The sequence below is a fragment of the Phyllopteryx taeniolatus genome, chromosome 7 (assembly GCF_024500385.1).
Source record: "Phyllopteryx taeniolatus isolate TA_2022b chromosome 7, UOR_Ptae_1.2, whole genome shotgun sequence".
NCBI lineage: Eukaryota > Metazoa > Chordata > Actinopteri > Syngnathiformes > Syngnathidae > Phyllopteryx > Phyllopteryx taeniolatus.
Genome location: NC_084508.1, coordinates 28,562,614 through 28,588,917, shown reverse-complemented (window position 1 = coordinate 28,588,917; position 26,304 = coordinate 28,562,614). Strand labels below are relative to the sequence as shown.

The window sequence follows — 26,304 nt, the reverse complement described above, 5'->3', positions numbered from 1 at the left end:
CCCTCCCTGTGTTTTATTCAAGTGCTATTTTTGCTGCATTCCAGAAAAGTGGGGAGTCGGATTTTGCCCACTCAGCTTGTACCACTTGCGACCTCAAAGCGTTCCAGGCAAATGTAACCCTGATCGCAATAATTAGTTTTTTGTTTTGTTCCTATACTGCCAAATACATATTTTTGTAAGGTATATAGCCCTATATAAAAATTGGAATTTGCATTATTTATATAAATGAAGGAAAGTACTATTTTATAAGCATTTCATACATTTCACCGAATAATTGCAGGCAGAGTGGAATACTGTATCCTCACGCAGTTACTACAAATCACATTGTGTTTTGTGAAGTTATGTCGAATAACCAAATGTAGAGATAAATAAATAAATATATTTGGATTATCTAATAAATTATGTTTTACCCTTCACAGTCTGTCTCCATGGGGGTCGCAATTGTCAAGTAATGTCAGATTGAAGCAACTCGTGAGGTCGGGTTAGATATTTTTGTCACTTTTCTGGAATGCAGCATATGGCCACAGCATCTGATTCAGATTTTTGAGCAAACAAGCCTTCATTCACAGCCAGTCAGGGAAGCTCTGCCTCTTACATACCTATTATCATGTTCCTTGCATTGCCTTGCAGCGCAACATGAACGGCTTGTTGAGAATCTCTTCCAACTTTACTGCGATCACTTGTCCTGTGTGTGATCCACTAAACTTTTGCATACACATACAGCATGACGTACACTATGAAGTCGGAAAAATCATAATTGATCCACCGCAGAGTCTGGCTGATAAGACTGGACTCACGCTGCTGCTTGAAATATCAGTGGTGAAGCGAACCACCATTGCGTTACACAACAAGTTGCAAAGATGTTTTTTAACCTGTGTACCCGTGGCAACACAATCCTTACAATTGTTGCTCGAGAGGGAAGTTCATACTTTGGCTCAGAATCCCACATTGTCCTCAAATGAGAGTGGTCAATTAGTGAATGCAATCACTTGTGCGAGTCCGGGTGTTATTTGTAATACCATCGGAATAGTGCTCGTCTTTGTTCACCTATTTCCAAACCAACAAATGCAGCCATGCACGCGCGGATTTGTTGTTGTCTAAGCAGGAAGTGACACACGATTCGCTGCAGTGTCAAACTGCGGGGGTAGTACCCACTACTGGCGATGAGCTATCGGTTGCTAGTATCAGCTGCCTACACGATTATCCGATACCTTGAAATAAGCCTGGTATCGGCCCGATACCGATATCTGGTATCGGTACTCGCTCACCCTAGTCTTAATTAACAAAATACTTAATTATAACAGTACAGCACCAAGTCACTTCTGCAATGTTGATCTGGAAGCAGGAGATAGCAAGACACACCCTATGTTGTTGACATGATGCACGTCACCCTTGCTAGCTCCCTTTCCATTTGCATGCTTAAGAACCAAGAAGTCAAAATAGAGTATGTTGTCATTTCCTTGTGGGCCAGGCTGTGCTTAGCTTGCCACAAAACTAAGGTATGAGCTCATTCCCCATTACTTATTCATACGGTCCAAGAGGCTGATGCAACCAACATGTTTAACCCAACCAGCAGGAGTCTATGATAATGACCAAGCAGCCACACTGGTTTGTTTTGGTACAATGTCCTGCAGACAGGGTTATTTCCTTTTTCCTTTTGTCAGTGTTAATCACTTCTCTCTGGGTAACCTTTGTTCAAGATTGTAAATTTCAGTTATTATTTGGAAGCTAGATAAATTGTAGCCAAATGAGAATGTCCACTGAAATTTGAAATTAAGCCTCATTAAAGAAAATGTATGCTATGCAATAGAAACTTGACCCTAATGTACAGTCTAGTTAAGACAGCTGCTGGATACTCATTTTCTGCAACTGAGAAGATTTGGTGCCAGTATTTGGTTTCACATAAACTGAAATTAATGGAAATGAAAATTCGATGCCACAAAAACAAATCATCATTGAATAATTTTATTTCTGTACAGTGAAGTGCCTGCTTATTTGCTATTCATCTATTTGTGTTTTCTTTTTTGTGGAACCTAACCTCAGCCATTTACTTACATTTAGGCTCTTTCTGTAAAGCCCTTACTACAAGATGGCGCCAAAGCCCTGTCTAATAGAAAAGTAGTAAATGGTGTCAAATGAGTGTTGAAATTATACATCTTCACTCTTTAAGATCTTTGCATGTCAGGGGGAAGCTAAGTTTAGCCGTGTTTGTCAGTTACGGAGAGAGCCTTCAACGCATGTACACATGCAGGTGCACACACACACACACACACACACAGTGCAAATTTTTTTAAAGCAAATTATCAGTAAGCTCTTTATTTTCTAGGGTAATGTAAGATGAGTTAGAAATGATGTCCAAGTGTTTTGGGATCATAATTTGTGGCTCATTTTTGGTTTGATATAGACAATATTTCGGGGGCGTCAATTACTCACAGTTTTTCACTATTCGCTATTCCCAATCAGGGATTTATATAATATATGTGTAGGTATTACGCCAGAATTGCTCCCTAGCTCACAATTTATCATCTTGTTTTTTCCTGCAATAAACTAAATTTATGCACTACAAGACACGTGTCAAACTCAAGGCCCAGGACCCATCTCTCTCCATCAATATCTGGCCCACTAAGCAAATAAAGTGTTTCTGCATGTTTCTTGGCAAATTGATTTGTTTTGTTCATTTTGCCAGAAAAAAATTCTCGAAATTGCTATTTTTCTTTATGCTGAAAGAAACCATAACTTCAATGAGGCCCATGACAAAAGTGAGCTCAACACCCCAGCCATAAGATGACAATTGGAAAAAAGGCAGTACAGCTTAAATATCATTCAGAATTCCCATGCTATCTGTGTTTGGAAAATACTGACAAAGGAACGAACAAATAATCCCCCTTTGTCTTTCCTTTATGGTGTTTTTTTCCCACTTCACTTGATTTGTGTTGACGCTGGAGGCAGAGCCTGTGAACGGGTAGCTAAGGAAGTAACGATTATATTTCATACAATATTAGGAGATTGTGTTTTTTCGCTTTGGAGATATTTTGGCTCACTCTTCCTTGCAGAATTGGTTTAATTCAGCAAAAATGGAGGGTTTTCGAGCGTGAACGGCCTTTTTAAGGTCATGCCACCGCATTTCAGTCGGATTCAAGTCTGGACTTTGACTAGCCCACTCCAAAACCTTCATTTTGTTTTCTTAAGCCCTTCAAATGGTAACTTACTGGTGTGTTTCGTTATCACTTGAACTCAAGTGCGCTTCAGCTTGAGGTCACGAACTGATGGCTGAACATTCTCCTTCATGATTTTCTGATAAAGAGCAGAATTTATCGTTCCATCAATCACAGCAAGTTGTCCAGGTCAGATGTAACAAGACACACACCTTCCAAAAAGCTCAATTTTTATCTTGTCAGTCCATATAATATTTTCCCAAAGGACATGGGAATGTTTTTTTTTTGTCTGTTTTGTTTGCAAAAGTAAGGTGAGCCTTTATGTTCTTTTTGGTCAGCAGTGGTTTTCACCTTGGAACTCTGCCATGGATGCCAATTTTGCCCAGTCTCTTCCTTATTGTTGTGACATGAACACTGACTAACTGAGGCAAGGGAGGCCTGCAGTTCTTTAGAAGTTGTCCTGAGTTGATGAGTCATTGCTGTTCTCTTGGGGTAAACTTTGTATGCCAGCCACTCCTGGTAAGGTTTTCCACGACTCTTTCATAATTTCTCCATTTGAGGTTAATTGTGCTCCCTATGGTTCACTGGAATTCTAAAGCTTTATAAATGGCTTTGCAACCCTTTCCAGACTGAGAGATGTCAATTACTTTATTTCCTGACTGTTCTTGAATTTGTTTGGATCATGTTTTTTCGTTGAATCTTTTTTAGATCTTTTGTCCAACTTGATTTTGTCAGACAGGTTCTGTTTAAGTGATTTCTTAAATCAACAGGTCTGGAGGTAATCAGGCTTGGGTGTGATCAGTGAAAATTAACCAAAAGTTGTGATTAGCCACAAATAATTCATGATTTAACAAGGGGGTAATTACTTTTCCACACAGGGCGAGGTAACTTTCAATATTATTTTTTCCTTAATAAATGAAATCACCATTTACCATTCACCATTTATTTCATTTTAAGTTCACTTGGGTTATATTTGTCTGATATTTATATGTGTTTGATGATCTTAAACAAAGTGGGGAAACTATGCAAATATATAAGAATTTGAGAAGGGGGACAATACTTTTTCATGGCACTCTTGTGTACTGAAAAAAATAAACTACATTTGACCATCACAAAAGGCAAGTGTCGAGCCATCAATCATGCAACACAAGTTATCGACAGATAAATTACCACAAGCATAACAATATACATAGCTTACATGATGCCAACATAGGAACTCGAATTGTCCACAGAGTTTTGAATTTGGGCTCAATTTTATTGTTGTTTCTTTGGCAAAGCACAGGAGAATATCATGTTGTGTCATCATTTAAAAAAAAAAAGCTTACTCGTGTAACAGTGGCTTCCACAAGTGGAACATGTTGTGATGTAATGTCAGTTACCCTGACAGTTATCAACTCTTTCAGTTGTTCAGTTATGGGACGCCAGGGGCATTTGCAATACAGACATGGTCAGAAGACAGTGAATGCTTACAGCCAGTTGTTAATGTCTGTTGGTAAAAGTACGCAAACACATTTTTAACTGTGGCACAAACAACGTTACAGTTATCTGGGAAGTACATTAGACAGTATATTAGACAGAATTCATGTTCACTGCAAAAGACAAAGCCACAATTATCCTTATTACAACCAGTGATATGGAATATGTTATATTCTGTTAAAATTATTACAAATTTGTTTCACCACTATAATATTGGCATTAATATTTGTTCCTCTTCATATTTTTTATCTGTCATCAGGACCAGTTCGATAATCTGGACAAACATACTCAATGGGGGATTGACTTCCTGGAGCGTTATGCAAAGTTTGTCAAGGAAAGGTTGGAAATTGAGCAAAATTATGCCAAGCAGCTAAGGTACGAAAATACACAAACACAACATTTTGCAGACAATGTACTGTAATTTCTCGTGTATAATGCGCACCCACGTATAATACACACCCCCAAAGTTGCCTTCAAAATTCTGGAAAACCCTTCTACCGATGTATAATGCATTTTTACAATGCATGATTTTGCTTCTACACATATGATCAAAACATGAAATATCTGTATTTTGTTAATAACTAATTCTGAAGTTAAGCACTTTATTTGAACATGTAATAGTTTTTTTAAATGTACTCCTCTTATTTTGAAATTCACAGCTCTACTTTTATTTAGTAAATTAGAAAACACACAGTTGTGCTCATATGTTGATTACCCAGGCAGAATTTGTAAGATGGGTACAATTCTTTAAAGAAAACATGAAGGACCAGGCGAACCACATTTAATTTTATTTTGATAGGATTCAAATTAAACGGTCAAGCATTTCAGAAAAGCATTATCATTAAACAAAACATAACCATAAAGAAATGAATGATGGTTGTTGGTCAGTCATATTTAAAAAAAAACAAAAAACAAATTTTTTTTTCACAAATTCTGCCAGGGTATGTAAACTTATGAGCACAACTGGACATATATGCAGTCATACATACCCTTGTCATATTGGAATGAAAGTGTAGTCTACACCTTTTTATACCCAGTAGATGGCGGTGGCATATTAGAATGAAAGTGTACACCTTTCTCACAACATCTAGGTGGCGATGGCATTTTGGAATGAAAGTGTACAGCTTTTTCATAACCACTAGATGGGGGCATACATTTATAAAATGTGAAAGTTTTTTTCCATTGGCACCTACACCTATGTATAATGCGCACTATTGGGGTAATGGGGTAATTGTGCATTATACACGATAAATTACAGTATATCTGTGGCGGGACGGTGGCCGACTGGTTAGCACATCTGCCTCACAGGTCTGAGGACCTGGGTTGAAATCTGGCCTGGGTGGGTTTTCTCCAGGCACTTCAGCTTCCTCCCACATCCCAAAAACATACGTGGTAGGTTAATTGAGAACTCTAAATTGCCCGTAGTTGTGAATGTGAGTGCGAATGGTTGTTTGTCAATATGTGCCCTGCGATTGACTGGCGACCAGTTCAGGGTGTACCCCGCCTCTCGCCCAAAGATAGCTGGGATAGGCTCTAGCACGTCCGCTCCCCATAGTGAGGATAACCGGTATGGAAAATGGATTGATGGATGTCTTAGAGACAGTATATGTAAAGCCAGCTACTGTACATTCCCCAAAGACATTTGAATGGCAGGAGTTCGCAGGTTTTACAATCACTTCATTAATTTCCCCTGTTCACGTTACTGTTTGTTTGTGTGATTTATTTTGTTCGTATTTCTATTTGAATGTAAATCCTAAAACAGTGGCACACTTTTGAATTTGCAAGCAACCAAACTTTCATGGATAGTTTCATTTCCTTAACAGGCACTACTACCCAAAGAACAACAGTTATAATTATGATTAAAAAATAACATCAACCTCATTATATCTCTCTTCTGCGTCAGGAACCTGGTAAAGAAATACTGTCCAAAACGCTCCAAAGATGAGGAACCGAGGTGAGTCTGCTCAACAAATATGATTTTTGCTGTAGTAACAAACGAATGCCAAAATTCAGTAAGTGTGCTCATTAAGATGGACTGACATAAATGTAGTGGTAGGAATTGATTTGATTTGAATTGTTTGCGCGAGTCACGGTTTTCATATGGAAAACTACCTGGTCACAGTCACATTGCGAGAACTCCATGTAGGATTTTGTGGAGGTCACAAACTGTAGAAGCTGGAGTTGTAGTGGGAAGCTATTTTTTAAATACCAATTGTGGCATTCAAATTGAAATATTTTGTATAAAGAAAAAAAATGAGGCAGTCACATTCAGTATTTCAGTATTTTACCTGAATTCTGTAAATTTACAAGCTCATTAAGTGAATAGAATGCACAAGGTGAACTGTGTGAAAACAGATTTCAACTGAATGCATTCACTGTAAAGAGTAAACTAGGCAAGTATATTTATGTTCATATTATATAATGAATAATATATGTGTAAGTTAGACTCTGTTGAGTCCTATTCCCACATGACTCCAGATGAATCCTACAAATAATCACAGATAAAGTATGTTCATCCGATGCAAACGTGTGCCTGTTTTGCAGGTTTACCTCCTGTCTGTCATTTTACGGCATACTGAACGAGCTGAACGACTATGCTGGTCAGAGGGAGGTGGTGGCAGAGGAGATAGGCCATAAGGTTTATGGAACAGTGATGAAATATAGCCAGGACCTCAAAACAGAACGGAAACATGTGAGTACCGTACACCAACAAGATCATGCTGTACGCCACACAACAACAACAAAGCAACATGTTTAGGTTAAGTGTTGAAGTCCCCAAATGCCAAGAAAAATGTTGATTGATGTCATGTTGATGTTTTTCATGTGTTCCTACCTCTTTGTCGTGCCTCACATTTGCTTTCTGTTTGGACTTACACAAGAGGATACATATGTTGAGCATGATGTTAAACATCTGCCTTTCTCTCCTCCATCATCTGCTGCTGCTATAAACTCTTCACATTCTTTGGAAGAACATTCCCTTCTCTCAGTGGAATACTTAAGCCACTTTCCAAACGTAGGGATCGGACCCAAAAAAGGACGCAGACATGTTTTTTTACAAAGTCTTCAGCTGGAGGAATAATATGCATACCTATTCCTAGATAAATACACTGCAGTGCTGCCCTGTTGCACTTCCATGTCACCTTTTTCTTCTCATTGTCTGAAGTGATTAAATATGCGAATCTGAGCATAACGTATAACTCAACAATTGCTTTTTGGTGTCCCTCATACATTTGTTAATATCACTTGATATGTAAGGTCACTCATCCATGTAATGTTATTAGGCCAGTAAATGAATCATTGTTAAATTGTGGATGTAGCACTTTTTTCTTTCCTGCAGCTGTTCCCTGTTGTGCATATCAATGTTTTCATATACAGTCTATGTTACGTGTTTCTTTTTTTTTCTTTATAAATGTTTTGGTGTGTGTTTTGTCTATGGTTGTGTGTGTCTGTGTGTGTGTGCAGCATCTGCAGGAGGGCAGGAAGGCCCAGCAGTATTTGGATCATTGCTGGAAACAGATGGACAACGTAAGTAAGGAGAGAAGAATAAGGAGGGGGGATACTCTTTTTTTGCATGAGAAATGCTTAAAAGGTAACTCTAGGACATATAGTTATTAATTTCCCCCTGATGTTTCTAATTAATATAGTTATTGTTTCTAAATCCAGAGGGATTTTCACCAATTTAATGCATAGATTTAAGATTTTAGACGATTTTATCTCTCTGCGTCTTATGTTATTGTGGACTGTCCTATAAAAGAAATGCTTTTTATTTATTTTATTTAATGAAGATGAAAACACAGCTTTGCCACACCCCTCTCATTGGGGATAAAGACAGCGACACACAGGCCCAAATGTACACCAGCCCCTCCCTAAGTGAGGCGCATGTGCCACATTTGGCCCTAGTCAACCTTCCTTTTGGCTTCCAAAATCCCCCGGAGAGATTCCATGTGCTCGTTTCTGTGGTCATTTTTTTAATTTTTTATTTACCTAGTTAGTACAGTATGAAGCAATATGCCCAATCATTACACAATCTCGTGAACACTATGGACTTCAAATGCTAATTGTAAATTATTAGATAATTCAGAAACTGGGCTCTGACACCAGTCAAAGTGTGTTTGTGTGTGTGGTCTCTAACTTAATAGTGACCGTCAAGTGACCTGATAGTAATGTCTCAGCTATTCACTGTGTTTCCTTCACTAGTAATGTGACCCAGATGGCCTGTCATGGAGTAAACTATCTCCGTCTGATTCATGACACTTTCTTTTTTCTGTGGCTCTTTTAATCTTGAGTCACAAGTGTTAGTGTTTTTATAGACAGAACTGTATTAAAAAGAGAGGAAGTAAAGACATTTTACATGCATACATACATTTAACAGCCTCTTGACGCAGATAATGTATTGCTCTTTGCTTTTTTTTTGTTTGTCTCTTTTTAAATCACAGAGTAAAAAGAAGTTTGAGAGAGAATGCAAGGAAGCAGAGAAATCCCAAATAACCTACGAGAGGTTAGACAATGACATCAATGCCACAAAATCTGAAGTTGAGAAGGTAACAATCTTCAAACAAAAAGAACACGAATCAAACTGTGTCAGTGTGATTGCCTTCTGCCTCCATTTTTATCCGTGTGAATTTGTACATGTTGACCTTTCAATCAATATTAATAATACTGTACTGACATTAAATATTCAATAGTTTTATTCCTTTGTTGTTTACATTCAAATAATCGCGTTTTATTTAAGTTAAAGACACTGCCTACTGACTGACCCACGATTTATCACTCTAAACCAGGGTACACACCTACCGATTGTTAACATCTTATAGTCTCATTTAGTACGATTCCAATAATTAAAATGCACTTTAATGGACTAGATACAACACTAGGGCTGTCACTATCAAATGTTTTTAGAATCGATTATCCGATAGCTATTTAGTCCAGTAACAGAGTAATTGCACACAAAAAAAAAATCTCATTTATGAGGGATGGACTTCTAGCCTTTAACTGAATGCGTTGGCTAATAAGTAAAAACAAAACAAAGCAACAACTACAAAAAACCTTAGTATGCAAAGCCCGTCCAGACCACAATGTTCTATCCCAAGGGAGACCACTTCCGCGTTTATTATCGTGCCTACATGGCGGCTATGTTGGGTAGGTCATGACGATACATTCATCTGCAAGTACATTAATGACTGCGGCTGTAGACATGTCTACGTGGTGGCCATGTTTGGGAGGTAATGATGTTGCGTGCGTCTGCAACAAATGTCTTTGCGGAAACAAGGACATTCACCAAACAATCGTAAATATGCTTTTAATTATATTTTCTTTTGCTTTGAGGCAGCAATTTTTGCATCGGCCAATTTTTGGGAGCGACTTAACGGACTAAGCCGATTTTATTTCCCAGTCGTAAAAAAATAACACAAAGATAGACATGATAACAGCCAAATGTGATAATTGTAACTACAGTAAGGCATGCTGGGAAATGCCACCTCTTCTGATTTCCTCACATGCCACAATCAATGTTTTTATGGTGCAATGTGAAGCGCCAATGACAGACTACAAATCCTATAATGCAGCACAACATCTGCCTTACCGAACACTATGCTAAAGTGTCCGCAGACATTCTGTTGCTCAGTCTACACGTGGCTCAAACGCTGTGTATTTTTCGACGTGCTGGAGCCTATCCTCGCTATCTTCGGGTAAGAGGCGGGGTACACCCTGAACTGGTCGCCAGCCAATCGCAGGACACATATAAACAAACAACCATTCGCACTCACATTCACACCTATGGGCAGTTTAGAGTCTTCATTCAACCTACCACGCATGTTTTTGGGATGTGGGAGGAAACCGGAGTACCCGGAGAAAACCCTCTATTTGTGCAACAGTGCAAGCTTCAGAGGGATTCGTTGATTATCATTGCATTTCACGTTACAACTATGTCGTCCTACAAAGGGCTTTGTGATCGTAAATAATGAACATGTTTAACATTTACGATTTCTGACCCTGACCATTTTCCAAGCAGTTTGGGTAGAAAAAAAAAAACACTCAACACACCATAGGATAATAGCTTAGGGGAATCTTTTAGGGACATTAGACAATCTGGACTTGATCGGAAAGGGGGTAAAATGCTGAAATTCGGCCTGATTATCAGTATGTGTGCACCTCGCTTTAGTGAACATTATCTTTGGACATTGATTTGATGTTAATGTTGTATCTTATAGTCTACATTTGGTGATTGAGCTTTGCTCTGTATGACTGACTGTTCAGGCCAAAGCCCAGTATTACCTGCGGACTCACATGGCGGATGAGAGTAAAAACGAGTATGCTGCCCAGCTACAGAACTTCAATGCGGAGCAGTGGAAACATTTCAACAACTCCATACCACACATCTTTAAGGTAAACATGTTTCACCTTCTGTTTACGACAAGGATTGAGAGGTATAGTGACTGTTCCACTTTTTTATTTATTATATCCCACCAGGGGATATTAATGCTAGATAGATGGAAACTTTATGACAGAAAATTATTTTAAACTATAGTACAGAAGAAAAAGAAGTACACTAAATGAAATAAAAAATAAACCACACACATTGGTAATTAAAATAAGACCAGCAGAAAATCATTATCAGGTCACTGAATTTGAAATTCCTCTACTGTTAAGGCTGTGGTTGCAGTCGGAATTATTTTTTAATTTTTAATTTTTTTAATGGGTTGTTTTTCTGACCAGCGGGACTTTGTACCTTCTGATGGGAGGAAATTGAATGAATGATGGAGGGGATGAGAGCGATCCTCTGTGATCAAGGTGGCTTTCCTCATAACTGAGCGCTCGGCTCATACAGATGTTACAGTGGAGTTTGGTGAACACATATTTTTACCAGCTTGCTCTGTGATGTGTGAGATTTTGCTCGTGAGGAAGTTGTACCAGGATGTGATATTGACTGTAAGAATTAATTCTTGGAGTGAGTAGTAAACCCATCATCAAAATCTTTTTAATGACATTAATAATCATAATAAATGAATTCTCAGCTTCCTGAGAAGATGGAGGCATTGGTGTGCTTTATTGTAAATTGTGTCACTGTGTCCCCAGACACTTAAAACATTCCACCTGTTCAAATTGCTGTCCCTTTTTCAACAAAGGTTGAAAAAGTTCAGATGTACTGTAATTGTTGCTCTGCCTCTGCTCGCACAGCACAACTCTTTTGTCTTCTGAACTATTTAGTTCAAGTGATTTTTTACTGAAAGTTGTGACCAGGTGATCGAAGACCTGTTGGTAGTGGGTGAAAGCCTCCATATTGTCCATGTGGGTCACCAGTGCCATGTCATCAACATATTGAAAAAAACTCATTACCTCCCTGCTAAAGGTGACACTATTAGTGTAGGAGGAGAACAGAGTTGGGGATTAAACACAACCTTGTCAGAGGCCTGTGTTTAAAACTAGTTTACTGGATGGAGAACAGTTTATAAACACCTGCTGTGGTCTGTCCATTAGAAAGTCCTTCATTCATAAAATCAAAGGTGGGTGGATCTGTAGGTTCACGAGACAGAGGAGCAGACTGTCAGATGAGAGGTCCATAAATAAAATCAGTGTGTGGTTGTGCAGGGTCCATATTATTTAAAACTGTGTTTCAAAGAGTAGAGCTTGTGTACTCTACACCTCATTTTGTCCTGTAGACAAACTGGAGAGGATCCAGTTGTTCAGATAGCATACTGTGACATTCAATCGCACACAACTCTCTCCATGGATTTGCACCATATACTGATGTGATGTCCACATACATTACCTGAACTCGTTAGTGTCCATAGCTACCATGTGCCTTTAGGGTGTTGGGGATTATAAAGGACTCCTTCCACCAGTTGGAAACACAACCACGGTCGAAAAGATGCTGAAACAGTCTGGAGATGACGAGTGCCGAATCACATCTACCCATTCAGAACCAAAACAAGAGCAAACTGTAGTTAGCTGAAAATGTTTGAAAGCAGTTACTTTGGGATATATTCAAAAATTGGATCTTACCAAACAGTAGAAAGTGAAGGAAACCATTTTTGCTTTTGACACTGAATTATCTTTATGTTTTTAGGGGAGTTGCACCCATGGGGGATGTGGGTGTTGCAACACCTTCACTTTTGACACCAACAGTTTGCATGCTACCCCCTTTCTCTTTTTTTCCCCCCCAAAAACGTTGCGGGCCGTGTCAAATGTTATTATTAGTTTAGCCGCTCTAAAATGGATAGTGGGCCGCAAATGGACACCCCTGCTTTATAGTGACAGTTTGATTTGAATGCCATTTGAGCAGCAGGTGGGAGTATTGTCCATTACAAGTAGGTGTAAGGAGGGTTTGCACTTCAGCTCCTCTGCAAGCGAGGCAGCAGGCACTTGTATCTTCACAAACCATGACTTGTGTAGATCAGGTTTATTTTCTATAGCGGCAAATAAAATATTCTTCAGGGTTGTTGACATGCCTGCCTGTGCTTGTCTTCCAGAATCTGCAAGATATGGATCAGCGTCGAACAGTGAAGCTTGGGGAGACGTACCGAAACTTCGCAGAAGCAGAACGAAGAGTCATTCCTATTATTTCGAAGTGTTTAGAAGGAATGGTTTCAGCAGCCAAAGCTGTTGATGAGAGAAGGGTGTGTAAGAGTTGAATGGAAGCAAAGGAAATTGTAATTTAGTACAATAGTAATTTTTTCTTCTCACAAATGCAATTATGTTTCTCCTTCCTCCAGGATTCTGGCATTGTTGTGGAGTCATTTAAGTCTGGCTTTGACCCTCCAGGCGATTTCCCCTTTGAAGACTTCAGTCAGAATCTAAGTCGAACAGGGTCAGATGGGGCCATCAGCAATACGCCTAAAGGAGAGCGAGACGGGGCCCCGGCTCCAAGACCGGACCCAAAACACGCGATGAGCAAAACCAAGAACAAACTCTGGCTCTTCGGGAAGAAACCAAAGGTACATGGATTGTCACTGTCGTAGTGAATCAGTTCTTGTATTCATGTCGTAAAGCAGCAACATGCATCTGGCGCACACAAAAAAAATTGAGAACATGTTAATTATTATCTGCGGGTTAATTTCAAAATCCATGTTCTACTTTAATTTCCCAGCCTGCATTACCCTTTAACTCACACATAAGGTACTTGTGCATAATTGTGTCATTTGAATCTGTTCAATTTTGTGTACCATACATTTCACAGCTTGCCAGGCTTTTGTCACTCGCCCAGTGTTAGTCTCAAATCGTTGGTACGCTCGTGGACCTTGCCCTTCTTCTTCATGAGGGCAATGTTGGTTAATTATTATCTCTGGCGTATGTTTGAGGCATCAGCGGCCTCGCAGGAAGTCCATTATGATTACACGTTACTTTATTGCACTTACCTCACTCCTTTGAAAACATGACTGATAGTCCCAAAACAGATTCTGAACAAGTTACAAAAAGCGGACAAACACATAAAGAAGAAAGCCTGTTTACTACAGCAGAATGACATCATCCAAAGAATGTGCCATCCTGACTTATGGTTTTATGCTCTCTTCCCGCTCCCTGTCAGTCCCCTTCTTCCTCTCCTCCGCCACCTCCTTCCTCCTCCTCCCGCCCACGATCTTCTTCGCAATTTTTCCCTCCGAATCGGTTCAGCTCTGACCGAATGAACCAGTATCTGTCTGACATAAAGACTACAGTACCCAGAATTCCCCAGAACTTGAAGGGTCTGAGAAGAGGGGTGAGACAGGAATTACAATTGTGCCATTGAAGTTTCTTACAGGCAGATCATGTCGCCTTGATGATTTTGTGTTTTTTTTTCGACAGGATGTCTGCAGGTCATGAAAATACTTTTCAATTGTAAAGTGATACTTCATAATAGATTGCTGCTAAGATACAAGCTGCAGCTATAGGCATTGACTTTCAAAATGTTATTATTTTATTACACTTGCAAACACCTTGTTCTATTTCCTTCTCCACTTATTATTTTTTTGTTTTGTTTTGGTATGGTTTCTATTCCCTGCCATGTCTTTGTTTTTCTCCAATTATGAAATAACGAGATTTCTACCACAATCACAACAGAAAGGAGGTTTGATTTTTTTTTTTTTTAGGGGTTTTGGCATTTTGGTTGGAGTGCTGATGTCTCTTAATGTCAGATGTGCTTTGCTGTGCTGCTGTGGTTGGTCTTGCAGAGTTTGCAGTGGGGTGTGTGTGTGTGGTTCCGCTGAGAGCACCTTTTCAAATGTAAAGTACTAAAGAGCACTAACCACAAAGCTTTGTTTGGCTTTTCCTCTTGTCATTTGTGTCAAGTGGCTCTCAGTTGAACAGTTGAAAACAATTGCCACGGAAGTACTTCACACATGAATGACTCGTATCTCATGTTCAGCACAATGCCGTAAACATTTAGCAGTAATTCTGCTTTGTGCCCCACTTTTGAAAATATTGTACACAACAGACTTAGGAACACAAATCATAACGTGAATCAAATTATTACCACAGACATGAATCAAAAAGTAATTCACCGGATAAAATGTTCATCATAAACTATTAGTCATTATTCTGGCTGACTGGGTTTTGACTGATCAACTACTTGGCATCCTCATTCAACTAACCAACATCCTATGTTGTCTGTTTGCTTTTGCTGGAATTGGTAATGTGTGTACATCGCAGTGGTCTGTCAAGATGGTAAGTATTTACAGTTGTACAGAGAAGATATTGTGCCATGTAAGTTTCAGTGCATGTATCATCACCATTTAGACGTCCCCATTGTAGCCAACCTATTGTTTTACTACCCTGTAGTAAAATAACCCCCATGTACAAGTTAGAATAGTTTGCCTTCTGCCAAGTGTTTTCTTCAGTAGATTAAAGTGTGCTAAAATAAACAAACAAAAAATAGCGCGTGCAAACACACACACACACATACACACACAGACAGAGTTTAGTAATCCTATGAGGGTCATGTGGGTCCTGTTTGTGAAGGAACCAGAACAGTCGGGTTGAGTCACTATTCATGTGTGCGTTAAGAGAAGCAGTTACATTTGCCATGCTTTAACTTCCCCCCCAGGCTCCATCATTGGAGGATTTCAGCCACTTACCCCCCGAACAGAGGAGGAAGAGGTTGCAGCAGAAAATTGATGAACTCAACAGCAAGCTCCAAATAGAGATGGATCAGAGGTACGATACTTACTCCGTCACACGACAAAAACGTGGGACAATATGTTTCACGTCTAATCCAAACTATTAAATAAAACTACATAAACCTAGGATATATTCTGAGTGACTCCAGCTATTTCTTGCTGATACATATACTAATAGATACACAATTAGTGAGGTCGTGAAGTGCTCTGACACTTGCAGGCGTTGCTGTAATTAAATGGTTGGACACAAAACTAATACAAAAATGAAGTTGTTTTTTAAAAAGATGTGTGGGTTATGTTGTGTTAACCTTTGTGTGTGTTATCTGTTCATCGTTATTAGTCTGTTACATCTCCACCCTGTTTTTTTTTTGCCTCTGCTAGGGATGCCCTGAACAAAATGAAAGATGTGTATGAGAAGACTCCACCGATGGGCGACCCCAACAGCCTGCAGCCAAAAATATCAGAGACCATATGCAACATGGAAAAGCTCCGCTCTGAAATCCACAAATATGAGGTAAGAAAAGAACAAGGTGTGTGACGTTAATACATTTCTAGGTTAATCACCTTGAAATGAGAACATGAGCTAAAGGTCCATCTGTCCAGTTTCTGTAGCTCTTATTCCCATTCGGGTCGAAGGTGAGTTGGAGCCTTTCCCAGCTGATTTTGAGCAGGGGCGGGATACACTCTTGACTGGTTGCAGGTCAATTACAATAAACAAAAAAAAATAAAAAAAATCATACTTACATTAACACCCATGGATAATTTAGAGGCTTGAGTTATTCCAGCATGTGAGTTTTTGGAATGTGACAGGAAGACAGACTACCTGGAGAAAAGCCACACAAGCACAGGTGAAACAACTCCACAAAGAAAGTCCCGAGCTGAGATTAGAGCCTCAGAATTGTCAGGCCAGACATACTAATGCTACTGTGCTTCCCTGAGCTTAATGTCTTTGTATGGTTAGATGTGTTGATGGCGCTCTCTCCTGGCCAAAATTGAAAAAGACGTTGCGTGTGATGAGTGTTCTCTCAAAAATGTGCCTGAAATCCCCTCACTTGCTCCTTTGACAGGCTTGGTTGTCGGAGGTGGAGGGAAAGCAGGCCTCCAGAGACAGGCGGCACAGTGCCGACAACCACCATCCCACTCCCCAAGGCAGAGAGAGGTAACGCCTCGATCAATTATTGCATCTGTAAACTGTACGCTTGCATTATTGCAAAAAGAATGGCGCATGTTTACTATATCATTCTGATGAACATTTCTAGCCTAATCCAGTAAAAGATGTCCTGTCCTTTTAATCCTTTAAAGCCTTTCATAAAAAAAAATCCAGTTTCTTAGTGTGTGCTGAAAGGTGCCTTTCAAAAAAGCATTATAGTTATTATTTGAAAGCAAATCATCAATGTAATATTCATTCATTTATTCATTTTTCGTACCGCTTATCCTCACTAGGGTTGCGGGCGTGCTGGAGCCTATCCCAGCTATCTTCGGGCGAGAGGCGGGGTCCACCCTGAACTGGTTGCCAGCCAATCGAAGGGCACATATAAACAAACAACCATTTGCACTCACATTAACACCTACGGGCAATTTAGAGTCTTTAGTTAACCTACCATGCATGTTTTTGGGATGTGGAAGGAAACCGGATTTACCAGAGAAAACCCACTCAGGCACGGGGAGAACACGCAAACTCCACACAGGTGAAGCCGGGATTTGAACCCCGGTCCTCAGAACTGTGAGGCAGATGTGCTAACCAGTCTTCCACCGTGCCACCGCTTAATGTAATATATAAAATGTAATTTACCGGTACGCTATTATTATATGTATGACCAGATATTATCCGTACAACAGCATGAATATGAATCTGGATTCTCAATCCTGAGATTTAATTCAGAATTGACTCCTGCTAGCCAAGTTCAGTCATTGAAGTTTGAAATAATCATATTTGTCAATGTTCCATCCTAAAGTCAGACACAAATCTTTCTCTTGCTGCAGTCCTGAAGGAAGTTATACAGAAGACACCAGTCAGGAGCACCACACACCTCACCAGCACTCCAGTCCCCCGCAGCCGGGACAGCCCAGCACTGACCCGCATGACTTTGATGATGAATTCGATGATGACGACCCGCTGCCTGTCATTGGACACTGCAAAGCTTTGTACTCTTTTGACGGTAAGGTCAGATACATTGTACGCAGTGTCTATTGCTTGAGACAAAATAATTTTTTGCTTGACATGATCATTGATGCTGACTTTTGTATCGGTCTGTTGTGGTGAAGAAGGAGCTAAGCCGAAAGGCCGAGCTCTCGATTTACCGGTCGATCGTGACCGAAAGAACAAGATCCCGGATACGAGCGGCCGAAATGAGTTTCCTCCGTAGGGTGTCCGGGCTCTCCCTTAGCGATAGGGTGAGAAGCTCGGTCATCCGGGAGGGGCTCAGAGTCGAGCCCCTGCTCCTCCACATTGAGAGGAGCCAAGTGAGGTGGCTCGGGCGTCCGTTTAGGATGCCTCCTGGACGCCTCCTTGGCTAACACACTCTATTCGATTGGCAAACCGTCATGGCATGGATGCGCAGTTGTGCTTTTCTTCGTGGTGTGTAAATATCACTAGCTCGCAGCCTCACACATTACAGTAATGTAACAGTAAAAGCTGCTAGCGATAGTGTTACTATAAAGCCTAATTTTACGATTGTTGGAAACAAAGAAGGGAAATACAGTCATAGCAAAACATGAGAATGGCGTTTGTATGGATGATCTTGCAGCACAGTTTGGTTTGGTGAAATCTACCATCTGTACTATTGTAGTAATAACAAATCAAATTTGTATCGTGCTTCTCTCAACACCCAAAGACATTTAACGTAGGTACACACAAACAAAAAGATGGCTTACCACAAGTTGGAATACGGCTGCCACGTCCCACACACGCACAGGTTTTGCGTTGCATTTTGACAAGCGATTGAAAAGGGAATTTTCCATAATGGGCCAATTTAATGTCACTATGTGTTGTTTGATGAGCTTCTCATTGTTCTGGGTTTTACCAAATATTTGTTTGTTTTCCTCACTCTTAGGTCAGAATGAGGGAACCCTCGTCATGGCAGAAGACGAGGTGATTATGATTTTTTTTCTTCTTCTCCCATTTTAATTCATGCCGCGGCTGTGGCTCAGTGGGGAGGCAGCGGGTTACCTATTAATCTATCTTTTTATGGTTTAATAAATGGGATAAAGTACTAAGTGTACATTTTTCACCACTTACGTTCGATGAATCCAGTCAAACAGTTGTGCATGTCTGATGTAGCTGTACAATGGGAAGCTGATTCGCCAATTACAGACCACAACTACTGGGTTAAACGTGACAAGGTCACCAATAATGGTGACCTACATTTAAGAAGAGTTTGGTCAAAATATATCAATCTGGCCTATGTAGCCTCTTGCTAAGCCAAAAATGTTAAAATATGATGGAGTGCAGTTCTACACCACAAACCACAATGATGCAATAAATAATTTTAACCCATGAAAAGGGGGACATATTGAAATACATTGACAATTTAGAGAATTACACATTCAGGGGAAAAAAAAAAAAAGTTAAATTGAAGACTCAAAATTGTCCTTGAATGTGAATGACTGGCGACCATTCCAGGGTGATCAAGTCTTCATTCGGGACAGGCTCCAGGTGGATGGATAGTATCATCATTTATTGTGAGCAAATGAAAAGAAAACGAGTGAGATTTTCAATAATGTAGTGACGGTGAAAGCCATGCAAATTTCCAGCATGCTTTGCAACAGCCTTTTGGAAATAGTTTTACAAGCTAAATGTTTCTCTCTTCTTGCCTTCACTTTTGCCCTCATTGTTATAAGCGTGTCTTAGTGATACGTCATCTAGTTGGTATGCGGCCGTTTATTTATTTATTATTATTTTTTTTTTTTTTTCATGAAACCAAGACTTGTGTGTTGCACGATGACTAACGACTTTCCTGTCGTGGCACGGCAAGGAGTTTCCTGGCGACTTTGCCAGCTACCGCATTCTTTCTGCTATTCGCGCAATAAAGCTTCATCTGCAAGTCTCACTTGCCAGCACCACAATGTTTAAAAGCCGTTTTCAATATATTGTCATCTTTATTAATTGATTGGGTTGGAAAAATTACCGTATAGTCCCTCGCCTAATGTAGGTTCACAAATAAAGTACCCAATAAGTATTGAGTTCACGTCAATCCGCACCAGTCTAGTTGTTGAGTTCCGATGTGAAATAATGATTTAAAAAGAGAAGGCAAAAGTGAAAAAAAGTGACTTCATTGGTTTGCATTATTGAAACAGCCGTTCTGTAAGCCTGCAGCGTTCTCTTTGCCTGCAGGTGTTGTACATTATTGAGGAAGATAAAGGTGACGGCTGGACGAGGGCGAGGAAGCAGAGCGGGGAAGAAGGCTACGTCCCCACCACTTATGTGGAAATCACCATGGAGAAGAACTGTAAAGGTGCTGTCACCTATATCTGACGCGCCATTTGTCCTTTTTTCATTCTCGCCATACGTGCATTCACGACGAGTTGGCAGAGAACAAAGGCAGAACGTGTCTGTTCATCTGCATGGACGTTGTCATGTGTTCCTCTATTTTGTTCTTTCCTCCCATCTCTCATTGTTCTGCCTGTCTTTTCCACTAACTGTGCAGCTGATGCTGCAGTGGTGAGTGTCTGTTTGTTTTTGAGAGACTTTTATTTTATACGTACTGTACGTGAGAGACTGTACATTGCTTCTTATCGATCAAATTGTTTATTACGTTTAGTGTAATATATTAGAAACAATCTAGTTTTGGTTTCAGCAAGTTTCTATGTCTTGTTTTTTTTTTATTCTATCTCAATTCACCACATAATTTGAAGTGTTCGTCTGATTGTGCTGCGCGGGTCTTTGCGTGTGTGCATGCAATGTATTCGTTTTTGCTTTATCTGTGCCATCTCAGCAGATTTGGTTTAATTGCAGTCTTGTGGTCACAACAACGTCTTCATTTTGTTATTGGGGCATGATGATAAATAATTCACAGAGTTTCTCGAGCTGAGATTTTACACTTCCCTGTAGTGTGTTTTAAGTATAATAGGTTAGCTTTATATTGTGACTACAGTCTACATCTTTTTGACCCAAAAACAACAAATTAGTCATTCCCTCTACTCTCTGTTGTCACCCACCAATCCGTATTTCCTTGTTTCATTGAAAATGACAGCAGAAGCTGGAAAATCTGTCTGCAGTGCATACAAATGCTATTGGCTCTTTCTTCCTAACAAGGTGTTTTCACACCCAACATGTCCAAATAAGGATGCAGCTACTTCCAAATATACATATGGGTGACTGAATACATGTGAACTGATGTTGAAGTGAAACATTGTCACATTAAAAACTAGTTATAATGAAGAGGACAGTGCGGTGTGATATGATTAGGATTGAGATGCAATAGCGACGTTTTGCGTCCCTTCCTCCGTGTTTGTGTCTATACTTGTCCGATTGTGTTTTATTAACTGACTCTCTCCTCTGTATGACTGTGCAGGTTCCTGAGGGCTGCAGGGTGGCCAGGTGGTTTGATTGGCTGGTGGAGGGCTCTCGCTGGTTGCTGATTTTTGGTGGTGGGGGTGAGAAAGAGAGAGAGGGAATGAGAAGGGCAAGTTTGCATGTCGGCATGCTCTCACATCCATAACAGCCTTCCAGGCTCTTAACAGAGGAACAGGGGAGGTCATAAATGGAAGATGGCAGTCAAACTAAATTCAATGCCTTCAAATAATGGCAGCAACACTGGACTTGTTAAAAACTAACTGGGGTTGGGGGGTGTCAAGGGTGCATAGTTTGTGTGGTCTGTTTTCACTGGTCAGTAGGGGACGTTTGTCATGTTCCCCTTTCAGCGGTGAACCTACGAACTCATAACCGCAAAGGGAAGCTGCTCAAAGTTTGCATTGCACGACAGTGTTCTCTAATTAGGCTGCATGCGAAAGTCCAGTAAGTGAAGACACAAGCATCTAATTCTCAGGCGTGTAATATACAGGGTGGCTGAATCACTCCTCGATCTCCCTTTTTGAGGAACATTCCTTTCATGCCTTTTACAGACCACCTGCACTAATCAGTTTGCACCCTCCAGTTGGATTAGGTTGCTGTTTTAAGCTCATTCTAATTACTTGGGTTTAGACATTTTATTATTATTTAAAACGCGTGCAGCCTTTCCCCCATTCTGGAAATGAGGAAAATAAGACTAATATATCGCAGGCTTAAGAAAGGACGTGGAGTGTCACATGAGCAGGTGCTCGTGTCTGGTGTGCACGCGTTACTATTTGGTGCGCACGTTTTGCTATCTGACGCGCACACGTTAGTATCTGGTACACACGTTAGTGTGCGGTGTACATGCATTAGGATCTCCTCCACGTGTGTTAGTATCCGGTCCACGTTATTTGTTCTTCTTGTCTCTTTTGGGGTCCTGTAGATTTCAGTCTTTGCTGTCACTAACAATATGAGTGCCGGACTGTTTTTAAACTCCTCCCTTCTGTCATCGTGTGTGCTCTATTGGTGATGCCTGCCTGCCTGCCTGCCTGAGCCACTCTGCTCCTCATGCCTGCCTTCACGTGTCACCCACATGAAGTTGCACGTCCCTAACACGCTCTAAATGTCTCCCATAACATGATCCGCTGTGCTCATGTGGACTGACCGGTCCATTTAATGCCTTCTTGTCACGATATGTGTCCAGCATGAGTTGTAGTTATGCGTGCGCATCTCCCAAACAGCAGTTGGGTAACATCAGCGTTTGAATTCAAGACGATCGCAGGACTATCTACCACCCTGCCTCGGGTCCTTTTTCTTCCTCTCCCCTTCCCCGATGTAGCCACTTGACATTCCCCACCAAACTGCAAGACCGCTCCTCCTTGAATACCATCAACAAAAAGAGGAGCTCAAGTGTCTCTGCACACGATTCTGCCTTTAAGCCTTACTGTGTTATCTGCTGTGGGGGCTCAGGTGTCTGCTCGTCTACCTGACTACATCTCCCATCAGCTCGTCATCAGCTGCCACCGCACACCTGGCGGGACCCGTAGCCGAATCTTCATTGCCGTTTAATCATTTCTACTTTGGAATGCGCGTGCGTCACTGATGTGTACACACATTTAATAGAAGAACCGACAGCATTTTTTATTTTTTTAAAAAAACCCACCAGCTAAGTGTGGTGTTCAAGTGCACGTGTTAGTTTTTAATTAAATGACTTGTACATATTAACATCTTGTATGTCCTGTTTGAATGTATTTCCACGGTGATTGTGTTTCGGTTTGTTCAACGGATTGATTGATTGATTAATTGACCCTCTTCGGAAGACAATGAGGTTTGAAATAGAACCGATGCACTTTGGCCCCGAAGTACTTCAGCGTTTGCATTTGATCAACTGAAAGAATGAATGATTCAGTGATCATCTGTATTCTCTCTAGAGTGCGGGTTGAACATGCGTGTTGCAATGCAGACCAAAATGAAACCTCTGGTGAATTTATTATTATTATTTTTTTAAAATCTCCTTCGATTTTTCTACTCTTTTTATACCAACTGTCATAAACAGCTTTTGCATGATTTCACCTTTTCAATCAATTTCTCACGGTTGTTTTAAAAATGCTTCTATGGTGTTTTATAATCACGTGACTGCGGGCGTTCAGTTGACTAATTCTCAGCAATCAATCTTCCCTCTGATGCTGTTTTAGGACAAACTAATAATGTTGCTCAATGTAATCATAATAAGATGTGGCCAAGCCGCAGTCTTTTTATTTCTTTTTTTTAAACTGTGAATTGTGCAAAATGATGCTATCAATGCTACTTAAACATCCCCCAGCCTTATTAATCTATGTAGCCACCTCTTTATAAAGCAGTTGATTTTTAAAGGTCCCTTTGCTAAAGTTTAGAGGACAAAATATCTATTTTCTTACTGTGGACCCTAATTACCTTCAAGCAACAATGCCGATTAAGTTGTACTTAGACCCTTCCCTTGTCTTGTAACACTCACATCTGCCAAACTCCATACGCTCAGTGTACAACCCCAATTCCAATGAAGTTGGGACGTTGTGTTAAACAAATAAAAACAGAATACAATGATTTGCAAATCATGTTCAACCTATATTTAATTGAATATACTGCAAAGACAAGATATGTAATGTTCAAACTGATAAACTTTATTGTTTTTAGCAAATCATTAATCATTAACTTAGAATGTTATGGTTGCAACACGTCCCCAAAAAGCTGGGACAGGGTCATGTTTACCACTGTGTTACATCACCTTTTCTTTTAACAACATTCAATACACGTTTGGGAACTGAGGACGCTAATTGTTGAAGCTTTGTAGGTGGTGTTCTTTCCCATTCTTGCTTGATGTACAGCTTCAGCTGTTCAACAGTCCGGGGTCTCTGTTGTCGTATTTTACGCTTCATAATGCGCCACACATTTTCAATGGGACACAGCTCTGGACTGCAGGCAGGACAGTCTAGTACCCACACTCTTTTACTACGAAGCCAAGCTGTTGTAACACGTGCAGAATGTGGTTTGGCATTGTCTTGCTGAAATAAGCAAGGGCGTCCATGAAAAAGATGTTGCTTGGATGGCAGCATATTTTTCTCCAAAACCTGTATGTACCTTTCAGCATTAATGGTGCCTTCGCGGATGTGTAAGTTACTCTTGCCATTGGCACTAACACAGCCCCATACCATCACAGATGCTGGCTTTTGAACTTTGCGTCCATAACAGTCCGGATGGTTCTTTTCGTCTTTGGCCCGGAGGACATGACGTCCGCAATTTCCAAAAACAATTTGAAATGTGGACTCGTGGGACTACATAACACTTTTCCACTTTGCATCAGTCCATCTCAAATGAGCTCGGGCCCAGAGAAGCCGGCGGCGTTTCTGGGTGTTGTTGATAAATGGCTTTTGCTTTGCATAGTAGAGTTTCAAGTTGCACTTACGGATGTAGCGCCGAACTGTATTGACTGACATTGGTTTTCTGAAGTGTTCCTGAGCCCATGTGGTGATATCCTTTACACATTGATGTCGGTTTTTGATGGAGTGCCGCCTGAGGGATCGGAGGTTACGGGCATTCAATGTTGGTTTTCGGCCTTGCCGCTTACATGCAGTGTTTTCTCCAGATTCTCTGAACCTTTTGATGATATTATGGACCGTAGATGATGAAATCCCTAAATTCCTTGCAATTGTACGTTGAGGAACATCGTCCTTAAACTGTTGGACTATTTTCTCACGCACTTGTTCACAAAGAGGTGAACCTCGCCCCATCTTTGCTTGTGAATGACTGAACAATTCAGGGAAAATTCTAAGTTAATTATTATTTGCTAAAAACAAGAAAGTTGATCAGTTTGAACATTAAATATATTGTCTCAATTAAATATAGGTTGAACATGATTTGCAAATCATTGTATTCTGTTCTTATTTATGTTTAACACAACAACCCAACTTCATTAGAATTGGGGTTGTAATAGTGGGAAGAAAAAAAAAACCTCGTAACGTTGCACCTCGTAACGTTGCTTACTGTATCAGTTTAGTAAGAGAATTATACTTTTAACATGATTATCCCATCCAATATTAATTCTTGCTCACTTATTGTTTATTAATAGTACAGACTGGTCTCCTGGCTTCTAATGGCTTGCGTGATTGCTTTGAAAAGAAATTCTATCATCTGCTCCTTAATCATGTTCTTTGTATAACACCAAATATTAATTCACTTTCAGTCGTCCAGTTGCTAGTTTCGATGTGCAAATTATATTTTAAAAATATCGCCGAAAGATGTCCTTTAATTATTAGTAACGAGTTATGCTCAGAAGCTACATTAGGGAAGTTGCATAATAATCCTTTCAATTTGTTTGATTGTTTTAAAAATAAAAACAAACAAACAAAAAACATGAGAAATTCGCACTTGCAAATTGTGGCAGTGATGAATTGTTTTTCGTTTCTGAAAACAGACTGTCCTTCCGTCTTCTAAATTGAATACAGTATACACTTTACCATCTGGTCTACGTAGTTATTGTGGAGTATCGCACTAATTGCAGAAATATAAGCAGATCAGGTTTACTACATTTGTTTTGAATTGAACCAAGTTCTCATACAAACTGTACTACATAGTGAATTACTGCTACTATGCAGTAAAAACATTCACGATCCTCTTGACATCACTTTTATTCAAATTGTATTCATCCTGTTTGTCCTGCAGGCGTTGTAAAAATCATGTTCGTGTACAGATACCTGTCCTCTTGACTGTAAAATGTATTGATGAAACCACCCTTCAAAGTAAAGTCTCAGTAATCAAAACACATAGCTACACTACTCTGTGTTTGTGCAGGTCGTCATGTCCTAATCATGCTCTGTGTTTTTACCATGTTGTATTTGTTGTTGTCACCAATGGCAGTACCCCCCCCCTCATCCATATTCTTATGCACACTTGTTTTTCTTTTACATTTTGAATGTTGTCAGACACTTTGTGGACTAAATGCCCGTTTTCAACTTCTAAAATATTGCTGAAATAAAGCGAGCAACAATGAATAGTTTTGGTTTCACTCTTTTATGTAGAAAATAACTCCAATGACCAAATCTTACTCTTTACTTAG

At 40.0% G+C, this 26,304-nt stretch overlaps 1 protein-coding gene across 4 annotated transcripts in view; it reads left to right on the top strand.

Annotated features, from left to right (window-relative positions):
• Positions 1-26,239, top strand: part of fnbp1l (formin binding protein 1-like) — a 53,015-nt gene extending 26,776 nt beyond the window's left edge. Inside the window, exons 2-17 of one of the 4 annotated variants that reach the window (XM_061779701.1) lie at positions 4,891-5,006; positions 6,535-6,585; positions 7,176-7,323; positions 8,094-8,156; positions 9,068-9,172; positions 10,887-11,015; positions 13,100-13,246; positions 13,343-13,564; positions 14,155-14,325; positions 15,649-15,758; positions 16,103-16,235; positions 16,789-16,880; positions 17,705-17,880; positions 18,775-18,812; positions 20,055-20,175; positions 21,235-26,239. In XM_061779701.1, the coding sequence (XP_061635685.1) occupies positions 4,891-5,006; positions 6,535-6,585; positions 7,176-7,323; positions 8,094-8,156; positions 9,068-9,172; positions 10,887-11,015; positions 13,100-13,246; positions 13,343-13,564; positions 14,155-14,325; positions 15,649-15,758; positions 16,103-16,235; positions 16,789-16,880; positions 17,705-17,880; positions 18,775-18,812; positions 20,055-20,175; positions 21,235-21,242 (1,830 nt within the window). In that variant the 3' untranslated portion in view covers positions 21,243-26,239. The other 3 variants (XM_061779700.1, XM_061779703.1, XM_061779702.1) reach the window with 3 other exon arrangements.
• Positions 26,240-26,304: the final 65 nt, after the last annotated feature.